This window comes from Leuresthes tenuis, unplaced genomic scaffold, assembly GCF_036924035.1.
Source record: "Leuresthes tenuis unplaced genomic scaffold, fLeuTen1.0.hap1 SCAF_18, whole genome shotgun sequence".
In the NCBI taxonomy this organism is placed as follows: Eukaryota; Metazoa; Chordata; class Actinopteri; order Atheriniformes; family Atherinopsidae; genus Leuresthes; species Leuresthes tenuis.
In genome coordinates this window covers 1,694,345-1,706,904 of record NW_027325372.1, presented here as the reverse complement: position 1 = coordinate 1,706,904, position 12,560 = coordinate 1,694,345, and the positions used below count along the sequence as shown (strand labels likewise).

At 45.1% G+C, this 12,560-nt stretch overlaps 2 protein-coding genes across 2 annotated transcripts in view; one reads left to right on the top strand and one right to left on the bottom strand.

Annotated features, from left to right (window-relative positions):
* Positions 1–12,560, top strand: part of LOC140275682 (probable ATP-dependent RNA helicase ddx6) — a 436,375-nt gene that overhangs the window by 69,343 nt on the left and 354,472 nt on the right. The window lies entirely within an intron of this gene.
* nedd9 (neural precursor cell expressed, developmentally down-regulated 9) overlaps positions 1–12,560 on the bottom strand; it is a 30,707-nt gene that overhangs the window by 6,989 nt on the left and 11,158 nt on the right. Inside the window, exon 2 of the mRNA XM_072370402.1 lies at positions 8,965–9,381. Within this exon, the coding sequence (XP_072226503.1) occupies positions 8,965–9,381 (417 nt within the window). The remainder of the gene's footprint in view (positions 1–8,964; positions 9,382–12,560) is intronic.

Here is a 12,560-nt window from a genome sequence, read left to right as displayed (position 1 = left end):
AAGCAAAATCTGTAAAAGTACATTTTATTTATGTGGATTTCAAGTTTAAGTTTAATTTGTAATGGCTGGGTTAGTTTAAACATTGGGGGAAGCTGCGAAGGATTTTGTATTCCAGCCAGAATATCCACTGGAAAAAGAGAGAATATTAAAAAATACAGCAGGTTAAACATTTAAGACTAGAACAAAACTGATGTGACTCAACTAAGCAATAAAATGAGCAAAACCTCAAATCTGAATGGGGGTATTTTTAATGATCAGAAGGGTATTTGATTCCTGGCTGGACTGCGAGTTTTTGAATCCATAAATGTGTTTCAGCACCTGCTGAAGTAATCATTAGGTCACCGATGAACAACCCACCTAAACGCATGTACTAGCAGGATTTAGTGCACCTTTAAGACATTTCACACTGTGGCGCAGACAAGCTGAAGACAAATGGTGTGAACACTGCTTGGAAAAAGCTGAACACTTCTGGTTTCACTTCTACTCTTGACATTTTTGACCCTGGTTAATTTTTTATCACGTTTTCCTCCCCTCTTCCCGTCAATGAGCCCCTCCTAAACCCAGCGTTTCCACCCCCCCACCAACACTATCCCCTAACAGCGGAGCAACAGGCCTCCTTGCTGCGTCAGACAGACAAAAGGAATGCTGGGAATGTCTTTCCCGAGCCCAGCACTCCTCTTCTGCCCTCTACTACCACTCTGGAATGAGCAGGGTTCATTAGCAGGACTCAAAAATAGGAACCATACGCTTAACTTCCTGGCTGAGGCTCCAGGGACGACTTCAGGCCCAGTATCAGCTCTTCAGCTGCCGTGTAGTCAATGAGTTGATATCCCAACACCATCTCTGGTGCCGTGGGTCATTTTCCGAGCCAAAGCGGCAGGAACCGTGACCTCAGAACCGGATCAATGCTTCACAGAAGGGTAAATTTAGTTTGTAATGTTGTATGAAAAAAGGGAGCAAGTAGAAGAAATGGAAAGTGAGAACAGTGGAAAATGATTTGCCTTGTATGGAAAGGAATGCCATTCATATGAGTCTGACTAACAGTAGTCCATATGGTTCTCATAAGTCCAATCTGAGCAAAGTGATTTAAGGAGCTCATTTCTGGCATTCCTGTCTGTGCGTATATCACTGAGCAGGGCCTGTGGGGTCAGAGCTGGAACGTGGATGAGAGCTTTAACCGATCAGCAGCAGACAAATAAACAGATGCTCTTTGAACACTTTGAGCTGTAAGAGCCTCGTTTTTATCTTTAGTCTGTGTGACAGGCTGCTAGAAACAAAGCGCCCAAAGATCCAAATTAGCAGGGCTTCTTTGCTAAGTTGTGTGTCGACACAACACTGGTTCATCCCTTGAGTTCGGAGCCTTTTTTCTGCCTGAAACATCCAAAGAAAACCTTTGAAAGACGTTCAGAAAGTCTGGAGAACTATTGCTCAACACTTCCAGGAAAGTGGTGAAGAAATGAGGCTGGATCAGGAGTTTTCCTTCTTTAGCAGCCCGGTTTCAGAGCTGCATTGCTGTATTTGGTTTTCTTTGTTTGAACAGAGCGTGCAGACAGCTGCAGCTCACCTTTGACAACAAAGCACTGCTTGGTGAAAGCTTCAGCCTGTGTGCACGATAAGGAGAAGCACAGCTCGCAAACAGATGGCAGCGCGGTGCCCGAGGACCTCCGTGACCTTTGCTGCAGGTACACGTTAGCAGCAGCTCCTCTCTGCCGCTGCCAGATGCCACACTGCCCCTTTATTTCCCATCTCCTCCCTCCGTTTATCCGGCAGGCTGTTGCCCCAAAGCCGGTCAACACTGAAATAATTGCTAGCGGGTAAATATTTACTCCGTCCAGTGAGCTTGCGTGGTAGGAGTTTAAGAGCGATGACATCATGAAGAGCCAAAGGCACTGAGCAAACATTTGTTCCCACTCAGGTGAGAGGTGCTTAAGGCTTCTCCCTGGAAGAGGCAGGGCAAAGGCAGTGACTAAAGAGGGATCAGGCCTAAACTAGTGCCCTGAGGAGTCAAATAGATGCCTTGTTAACACGCCTACGCGCTGCGGTGACTGACTCAAAGCTCTTTCAGTAGGGAGGTGTTTACTTTGCGTCCTGGCAGGCTCAAGTCTTGGCAGGTAGGACTGTGAAGCCTTTCCTTAAGAGTCATTTGAGAGGTGACATCAACAACGACCTCATGAGTTTGTTTTAAACTCTTAGTTACAGTAAGCATTCAGTTGCTCTACAAATTATTTTCGGATCAAAGTGACGAGCAACAAACTCCAGAGTTTGAACCAATAGAATACAAAGTAAAAAGCTCAGATAGCTCAGATAGTTCTGCTAACAACTGCTCAAATGTGGCCAAAATTAATTTAATTTGGTAATAATAGCACCATTAGGGATCTCTGCCGCTTCTTCTGACTCAGACAACTCTGCTTCTTCATCTGAGGTCAGGACATGAATGTAATAAATAAAAGACAAGGTTTGTCTTTTAAAAAGCAGATTTTCTCTCAAACATCTGCAGCCAGCTTCTGTTGGTTTGTTTGTAACTAAACACTGGAAGACATCCCCATAAATACGATGTTTTAATGCTGTGGTTCATCTCTAAATTATTGCCTGAGAATGTATCACATGGTGAGATTAGCTGGATTATAGCTACAGTTGGGTTCTGCTCCTTATCTGAGGGTAATTATCCTTGGATATATGGCGGTGAATGAATGGAACCACTGGCACAAAGCAGGTCATACCCCGGTACGATAGGTGGCGCTGTCCCCATTTCAGCTATCGCTAATAGAGCCACTTCCTGTTGGCGTCTTCACCGCCAACAGCAACAAACTCAGGCATTCAGAAAGATGGCGAACGCAGAGCGAGATGAAGCTGCGTCCCTCTCCATCTGTGATGAGCTGGTTATGGCACAGAGATGCACAACGAAGCATTCTCCATCGCCTTGTTTCTTTCTTTCTGACGACAACAGGAATATCGTCTCCTTCAACTTCCGGGTGACGATCGCGGGAAAAATCTGGAGCATGCGCAGAACGCGAGTTATCTCGGGGTCTTAATTAGATCCGATCCGTTTTCTTGTCAGATGAAGCTTGTTACATGAGCTGAACTCAGTTTTATTGTAATTTAGCCATTAATCCGACCCGATGGTGAGTGTTTCCTTTTCATTCTTTCTGTTTTATTTTCTATAACTTTTGTGTTTTCTGCTTTACTTTAGTTCTTATTTCACAGCAGCTGTAATTTGCTGCTTGCCTCACCTGCAGTTTAATTAGTAATTATTCCCTCTGTTACTCTGTTTACTTTTGGGTTTCCGTTGATCCTTGCCTTGATCTGAGGAGGAAACGCTGCTGCAGGAGAAATATTTTTATGAATATCTGATTTTTAGGAGATTAACGGTTCCAGATCCAAATGACAGGTTTGATTTAGACTGAAATATTTAACTAGAGTTTTTGGCTTTGAGTTTTCATGTGAAATGAGAATAAAAAACTTGGGTCATATAACTGCACTGACTGACTGACTGAGGCCATACGCTGTTTCACACCTTTTAATCGGTTACAGACGCCCAACGCCACTTCTGCTAATGGCCCACTGACTTGAATCAACAGCCTAAATGAGGCCGTCTATCAAATGTCGGCATAAAAGATGAACTCATCCATCTCTAACTATCACCTCTGTTATCCACTGATCTGAAGGCTGCTTCTGTGCAGATAAAATCTGAGCCACCAGCTGGTCAAATGTTCCATAAGAAAGGTGCTTTATATCTTTATATATGACTGTACATCCTAAATGTGTGTGTTTGGGTCCTTTTTGGCTCTGCTGAATCACAGCACGACGGCGTCTTGTTCCTCCGAACTGCTCGATAACGTTCCCACTCAGAGCTGCAGCAGCCTATTAAAGTGCCAAACTAATTAATGCAGGTAATTAAGTCTTGATTCCCACGAGGCTGCCGGCCGTCTCCATAACACATCCGAGTGGCTAAACCCAAACAGACAGCGAGCTTAATGAGGAGCGTTAAAGGAGAACAGGCTGACTTTGGCTCTAATCAGGATCATCGTTCATCCTCTGTGATCAAAGCAGCTTTTTAATCCTGCGGCACCTCGATCTGACAATAAGTGACGTTAATGGATGTGTCTGAGAGTCACCGTTTACTTTCCAGGAAAAAATATGTAACAAGAAAATCCTGCCGGGAAAAAGAACAAGACGACGGAAAATAAAGCAGCATTTCCAGCTGAAGGCCATCCTTTGTGCAGCCGCCGCCGTGTTCCTTTCTTCTGATTGGTCGACTTCTGGAGGCTCGTCACGGAAACCTTTTCACCACATTTGTGACTTGAAGCACAATAAATTAAGAATCATTAAAATTCCCGCTCTGCAGGAGATTTCAGGCCGATCGGCGGAGTTGTTGTTGAGGTATTTCGGTCTGAACCGAAGTGGCGGGCCGACTGTCCAACACCAGCGGTTCTGTCCTATCCTCAGAACCGCTGGTGTGGCTGAAAACGCCTGAACTGAACTCCCTTTGGTTTCTTAAATGAAAGTAATTCCTGGTTTTGTTTGTTTCTGTGATGTGAAACTGAATCTGTTGCAGTTTGAATTTATGGTTAGGCTAAAAAAAGATGTGTCAACTCAAGGTTTTAAACAAATTCAGCAAAAGCATTTCCTGTGTTCTCTCCTTCTTCTTCTTCTGCTACTTCATCACCATCACAGCTTTAAACTTCGGGGAGGAGAAAGTGCTCCCAGTGTGCTGTCTGCACAGCGGATTGCTTCACTGCAGCTGATTTATGACCTTAGCCTCTCTGTCGAATCTCAGAGACCAGCGATTCATCACAAACGCGACAATGGCGAGCGGTTAAAGCAGCTGGCCTGCTTCAGGAACAAATAACTTACTTATGTGTGCCCAGTTTGTCACGTATGTGATTAATCTGAGATAAAAGCGCTGAAGCAGACAAACAAGCCTTTTGTTACACAGAACCTGGTCACCTGGAGTTTTATCAAGGAGGCGGCACACCCTGGTCGCCCATAAACGGTTATCAGAGCACTTCCTGATATTGCCAGAGTTCATTAAAGCTTTTGTTGCACCAGTACCTCTTTATGGCTCCGCTGAGCTGATTGGATCTACGAGTGGGACGCAGTGAATGGAAGAAATACCCATACAAGGAGCAGACCTGGTGACGGCAGGAAGAAAGGAATGAAAAGGCCGTCTGGAGGGAGCAGATAAGAGCAGATATTTGAACTCTGAACCCTGCTCGTTTTGAACGGCGTGACCTCAGCGTCTGAGTCGGAGGAGGAAACAGGAAGTGGGGCTGACGAGCGAAGACAGACACCTTTCAGAGCTGCAGCAGAAAGAGGGACGATAAAGGGCTGCTGCTGGCCTTCGACTCCCTGTGTGGCCGAGGGCTCCAGGCATCAGTCCCAGCAGGAGGGGGCGCTGGGAGGGCCATCCAAGGACAAGGCCGCTGCATGAAACCAAACATCCAGAGGCAGCGAGCACCAAACCTCAGTGAGCCTTTATATACCAGGGAAAATAACCAATCTGGATGTGCTGTTCTGGGCTGGCGTGCAACCCAGAGGACGTACTGTAGAGCACAGGCGTGCACGACACACGGGAACGCTCCTCTGCGGCCGAGGATGGCGGCTTCAGAGTAACACGAGAAGGGATTATCAGTCCAGGAAGCCGGCATCAGCCTCAATAATCATTTTGGGAAGCGAAAACACGCAGCATGAGTTAGCGCTCGCAGCCTGTCGATACATCAAGCAGCAAGCTGAGGTTTTTAAAGGAAACACCATCTTTATAGCTCATACATAACCAACACAGCTCTGCGCTGAAGTCTGATCCAGGCCTCATTTCTTTATATATCTCCAGGAAAAAGCGTCTGAGTGGAGACTTACAGCCAGAAATAACTGCGTTTGTACTCTAAAAGTAATAAAAAATGATCAAAACAATACTTGATCAAAAGGATTTTTATGACATGCTGCCGTCCAATCACAGTTCAAATAAAGTTTATTCAAACAAGCTGAAACTGCTAAATTTAACTTAACCACGAATATGTTGAACACTGCCTCAGCTGCCACGGTAACGCTAATCAAATTTTATTCAATAAGCTTTATTAAAACAAACAACTTTTTCTGCCCAGAACCGTTATTCCATCCTGGTAATTTAGCAGAACTAAAAGTTTATATTTCAGTGATTGGTTTAATGCAGCTTTGATGATGTTTTAAATAAATGAGGAGGGAAATCGGATTTCAAACTCTTTGCTGGTGGAATGTGGCACAAAAAGCCAAACCAAAGTGCATCTAAACATCCTGAAAACATCTCGTCTTCTTGGTGGTTCTCTTGGTTTGTTTCAGGAAGCGCTGATTCTCCAGAGTCAGATTCTGGCTTCAACAGCCTGACGGTCGCCGGTAATCCAGGCCCTGGTTTGGACGCTCCAACACAAGGACGTGCACGTGCACGTGCACGCAGTCCGAATCCGTGCAACAGACGAGAACAACCGCAGAAAATTGCATGACTTTGATAACCACAGATTGGAGGGCCGGTTACTCATCTAAGACTTCATTTAATCTCCCCAATAACACGATTACAGCACAAAGCACAACCTTTTGAAGACCATCCCTCAGCTAAACCTGTTCAAAAAGCGAGGTGCTGGTTGACTGGTGCTGAGTGATTGGCAGCTCTGTCCTCTCAGCCCCCCCCATGACTGAGTTCATCTCATCAGGCTGGCTTTGGTTCAGTGAAACGCGCCCTAAGCTCCTGGCGCCTGCTGCTTGTTTACCTTCTCAGATACCCACCTGAGCTCACTTCTGTGATGGCAGATTTACCTTTATGGGGGGGGGTTGTCCCTCAAGACATCAAAAGCTCACTCAGCATCTAATTACTACCCATCTCCTGAAGGCTGATCCGATCTGAGGTGCGAGAACTAGTTAAACAGCTGAACAAATGAGACATTTTCTGATCTGATTTGATGTTATCTACCGTCTAACAGAACAGCAGCACAAAGAAATAAGTCCTGAAAATAGTTCAGAAATGCCCGTTATAAACTACTTTTCTAACAACTAACACAGTTTATTCTATTCGGTTCACTTTTATTTATTAAGCACTAAATCACAACAAAAATACTGTCCAATTAAAGCCATTTACAGTCTAATTCCCTGTAATAAAGTCATAATCTAATAAAATTAATACAATTCCAAATTAGTCCAATTCATACAAAGCCAATAAAAAAAGGAGGTGAACATGACCAACCACCAGGTAGCTTTTCAAATCACCTTTGCCGCTTGTTAGCAAATAATGCTAATATTTCCAGTATGGTGTCACTTACATTAGCTAACATTAGCAGTGGAAGGACCGGTCAAGTTTTTCATTATAACGTGTTGAGGAGTGGTAACTAACGTTGGACGTGTGTTAGTTAATTTATGCTAATATACGTTAGCTCATATCAGCTCACAGAGCTATCATAATATTCAACAATATGGAAAGTCTGGTCACTTATCAAGCTAATGGTAGCTGTACGTTAGCTGGTGTTACCATTAGCTTCTGGAAATGAGTGGACCAACCGATCATTTACTGCTGCTAATGTTAGCTGTACGTTAGCTCGTGTTACCATTAGCTTCTGGATGTGAATGGACCGACCGATCATTTACGGCTGCTTATGTTAGCTGTACGTTAGCTCGTATTACCATTAGCTTCTGGAAATGAGTGGACCGACCGGTCATTTTACTGCTGCTAATGTTAGCTCTACGTTATTTCACGTTTGATAACATTTTCTTTATTTAGTTACTTGCTGTATCTTAGCTAACATAAGCTAACATTTCTCCTGGTGGCTAATGCTAGCTTTACTTGACTCATTACTGATATTTCACCCACACACAAGCTAGCTGCATTGCCTCTTGTTCTTGAACTGAGTAGAAATATATTTGAATGTTTTTCATTCTTCTATGACAGCCTTTGCTGAATTACAGGATTCTGCTTTGAACGGTCACAACACTTCAAGTCAATGTACCTAAACACTGTTATAACCTCTTATTTTACAATAATTCACATTTCCCTAGACATAAATAAACTGTCCAGATAATGTTTCTGTATCCAAGCTAATATGACCGTATATGTTCTACGGAGCAGCCTGAGAGATCTGTTATGATAGAGCCACTAACACACTTATAATTTTTGAAGTATTTTTCTATTCTATTCTATAATAGACCTGCTAGTTGGAGGATTCTTTATATATATATCTATAAATGACTGACCCAAGACTGTGGGTTTGCCAGCTATCATGTGTGCAGCACTTAAAAGCAGAAGAAATAAAAACTTTTCAGGTTCAGCTCCGTCAAAATCCAAAAACACAGCTCGGTGCTGTTTTCTTTTCCCAGTTTTTCCCATTCGCTGCCTCTGACTCAGACGGGCTCTGCTACACAGTGTGCCAATGCACGAGAACACAAAAACACAACCCCTGCTCTGTGGTGAGCGCCAGGCCCGACACACCCTGTCCACATTTCACATGACAGACCCACAATCCCTCTGCTTTCTGTGGAGCCGTGGCAGGCTGGCAGAATAACACGGTTCACGGGTAAATAACAGCCAACTCCTGCCAGCCCAGGCCACACCCACCACAGCGGATTGTTAAATCCATTGTGATCCCACTGATCTGTCTCCAGAGAAGTCTTCTTCTATTCTTCTCTAAACCCACTCCGTTTTCTCCCAGGCTCTTAAGTCTGAGGTTTCTTTTTTGTTTCCATGTCACTGTCAGCGGAATAATTTTAGGTTACTTGGATAAATCGGGAGTAAATTGTTCTTTATTGTGCCAGAGGAATCACTTCAGCTGCTGGTTTCACTGATGAGTTCCTTCCCTCAACTTCAAGCAGCACTAATCAGATAAATCAGCAGGTCCTGGATAATTTCTCATCCCTGGGCTGAATTAATCAGGAAATAAATGAACACATTAACTGATAAAGAAAGCTGTCATTGGTTGTAGCTTTGGGGAAATGAACGGTATGTCTCACCTTGCTGGGAGTGGTTTCAGCAGCCAGAGAGCTCCTCGTCGGGGGGACCTGGTAGACGTCCTGTCCTGGAGGGACCTGGTAGACGTCCTGTCCTGGAGGGACCTGGTAGATGCTCTGCTGCTGCTGGGGGGGCACCTGGTAGAGGCCCTGGGCCCCGGAGCCGCCCTTCTGCTGGTAGCTCTGAGGAGGAGACTGAGTTGCAGCGGCGGCCGATGACTGCGCCTCGAACATGGGTCCGATCAGCAGCTTCAGCCGGTTTCCGGGGGCGATGCCTTGGCGGCCGTGAAGGGAGCAGAGCCACCAGCCTTCCAGGCCTCCAGTGTTCTGCTCGATGACGGTCAGGATGTCGCCCTTCCGGAAGGCCAACTCCTCTGGGGACTCCGGCACATTGTCGTACAACGCTTTGGCCATCAGGTTCTGCAGAAACAAAGGTCAGGTCATATTCAGCAAACTTCCTCTTAGAAAACTGGTTTACTTACTGATTAACGCTCTGAAACACCATAAAACTTTGCTTCCTCCCTCATTAAATGTACAGAAATGAAAGAATGTTTTCATCTGCAGCCCCACAATAAAGCAAATAGGAGCACTTATTAAGGGCTGAGCTGCCAGATGTCTTTCAAACCAAATCTGAACTGGATGGGATTTTCTCAGCTTGATCTGGGCTTCAGGGCACAGTGCTCCGAGGGTCCAGGGAGGGTTCAGGGATAATGACAGAAAACCACAGATTCTGCAGATTGGAAAAGCCCCAGAGCGTGCCGATTACGACTAATTGCCTCGCTAAATGCATCAGTCCTTCAGCCTTTATTCAATCGCGGAAGGAGCTAACTGGGCATGAATACTCCTTTTCAAACTCCCAACTTTAGCTTTTGGGAGCTGCCCAGCCCAACAGTCATGCACTTTCAGCCATGCATGCTCCATTTAGAGCAATTAGGAAATGAGTGATTTGCCCAAGGGCATCGACATTAGATACGGAAGAGGACCACAAACTTTCTGCAGCACCTCTTGTCAGGGTGGAACACTTTAACTCCTATTTTCCTCTGAAACTAAAAGACTTCTCAGACATCAACACGTAACTGCTAAAAATATGAAGTTAACGAGTCAAAAGGAAGAAGAAGACGGCGATCCGATGGAGGGAGGGCAGCGTGCCGAGTTTAAATCTGTAATCTTTCTGCAGTGAGTTGGATTAAATTCATCTCAGATTAAATCAGATGCATGAAGGATAAAAAGTGGATTTCTAATCAGACAGACTCTGCATGGCCGTTTGGATCAAAAGGAAATGTTTGATCTGAGAGAAACTGACTTCATCCGACAGTTTCTTTTATCTCTGGTACCTCCCCCCCCCAGCAGCTCCTTGTTGGAATCAGGAAGCTTATTTTGTGGCTGCTGCAGGTTGCAGGTTTGAGGTTTTCTTGAACCTTCTTTGGCCTTCTCTCTCTTTCCTACCAGCCTGATTCAGGCAGTTCCCACGTGAAAATCTCCTCTGGTAACGGTGTTATCAACCCCCTGTGGGCCGGCCCACCCTGACTGTTGCCCCACAGCTACACCCTCACAGCTACACCCTCACAGCTACACCCTCACTGGAGAGCGGTGGGGAAACACATGCTGATTACTGTGCTAAAAGCTGTTCAGGTCAATATTTAAATGTATTTTTCTGCTAATTTTATGGCAACAAACTGGAACTATCTTTCACTTTGGGAAAGTTTTCATTTCCCAACATAAATGCATTTAAATAATGTTGAATTGATCCAGTTTAACAGTCATTATTTGAGCATAAATGCCACGTGTTCATAGGAACCACTTTAAAGTTGTTTCCGCTCATGAACACTGGAGGTTATCTGAGAATTAGGGCCCGACTTTCTCCGGTTTCCTGTTCACATGTGCACCTCAGAGATTCTGGGTTCTCACACATGGAAATGGGCCAAAGTGGCGTCTAAGTGGAGCTACAGATCCTGGACACCGACAACAAAATGTGGGAAAGAGGCAAGAGGACCATCTGCAGCAATAAATTCACCGCGACGTGTCTGGAAACAAACGTATTCAAGGCAAAAAAACAGCGTGCAAATGGTGCTGCAGAGCATTTAAAGGTCCGTTTTTAGGAGCTACATGGCTGCTCATTCGGCCAACTGTGATGCAGTTAAAGAGGCTTAAAGAGGAAAGATCACCAGCTGTTGTTGTTTAGGACTGTCTGATCTGATGCTACTGCTTCAAGAAAGAGTCGATTGGATGCATTTTTGTCTCCAGCTGCACACATGTAATCCAAGCTCATGCATCAAGTACAAAACCTACTGAAACTCGGTGAAAACATGAGATATAACGGGTTCCCTGCAGGCTGCTGCAGACAACAGATGCAAATGTGCATGAATGAACGGTTTGTGTTGGAGGCAATCTGAGCTGCTGTGGCTCACTGCTTTTAAACCTCTGAATCCAGACAGAAGACCAGCTCCTTTATCTCTGCATGTGAGATGATCACCGTAACCAGGAGTGTCAGAGTCAGCAACCACATGCACACACAGTCTCAAACCAAAGTGTGCAGCTGAATTAGAAGCTACTGAAACCACCGGGGTGAGAACTCCACATCACAAACGAAAGCAGGTGGTAGAAAACTGTGTGAAAGGAAGCTGTGACCCCACCATCCGTCCTCCAACCACACCGAGCTGCTTTTTCTCAGTGTCACACGGATGATGATGATGATGAAGCCGCTGCGATGATCACAAACTCAGAGCCCAAATCTAACGTTACGGTTGTGAAGGCTATAAAAACCAAACCTTTTTATTGTCGAGGAAGTAGGTCTGTAGGTAGCAGCAGAGTCCTTCTGTCCTCTGCTGGCTTCCTTCTGTTCTCTGCTAGCTTCCTTCTGTCCTCTTCTAGCTTCCTTCTGTCCTCTGCTAGCTTCCTTCTGTTCTCTGCTAGCTTCCTTCTGTCCTCTTCTAGCTTCCTTCTGTCCTCTTCTAGCTTCCTTTGTCCTCTTCTAGCTTCCTTCTGTCCTCTGCTAGCTTCCTTATGTCCTCCGCTAGCTTCCTTATGTCCTCTGCTAGCTTCCTTCTGTTCTCTGCTAGCTTCCTTCTGTTCTCTGCTAGCTTCCTTCTGTCCTCTGCTAGTTTCCTTATGTCGTCTGCTAGTTTCCTTATGTCCTCTGCTAGCTTCCTTCTGTTCTCTGCTAGTTTCCTTATGTCCTCTGCTAGTTTCCTTATGTCCTTTGCTAGCTTCCTTCTGTTCTCTGCTAGCTTCCTTCTGTTCTCTGCTAGCTTCCTTCTCAGCTAACAAGCCGACTGATTTCCATTAAAATGCTAACATGAAATGTTTCCTTGTGTTTGTTCCACTCAGTGGACTCTGGCTGCTTTCTGCTGAGATGCTGTAGCATTGACGTTGTGCTATCGTGCTAAGCTAACTGGTTTTACAGTGGACACACTGTTCAGTATTTTCTTTTTTCTCTTCTTTGAAATGCTCCCAAACTTTAGACGTTTTTTCTCTTTTTCTCTGATTTAGCTCCTCGTTGTTTCCTCCATCTGACCTCGCTGCTACAAACGTGCGCACGTGGTGCGACCGCAATAACTGTGGGTGTGAAACGGGCGACCGCTGAGCAGAACCTGCTGGTG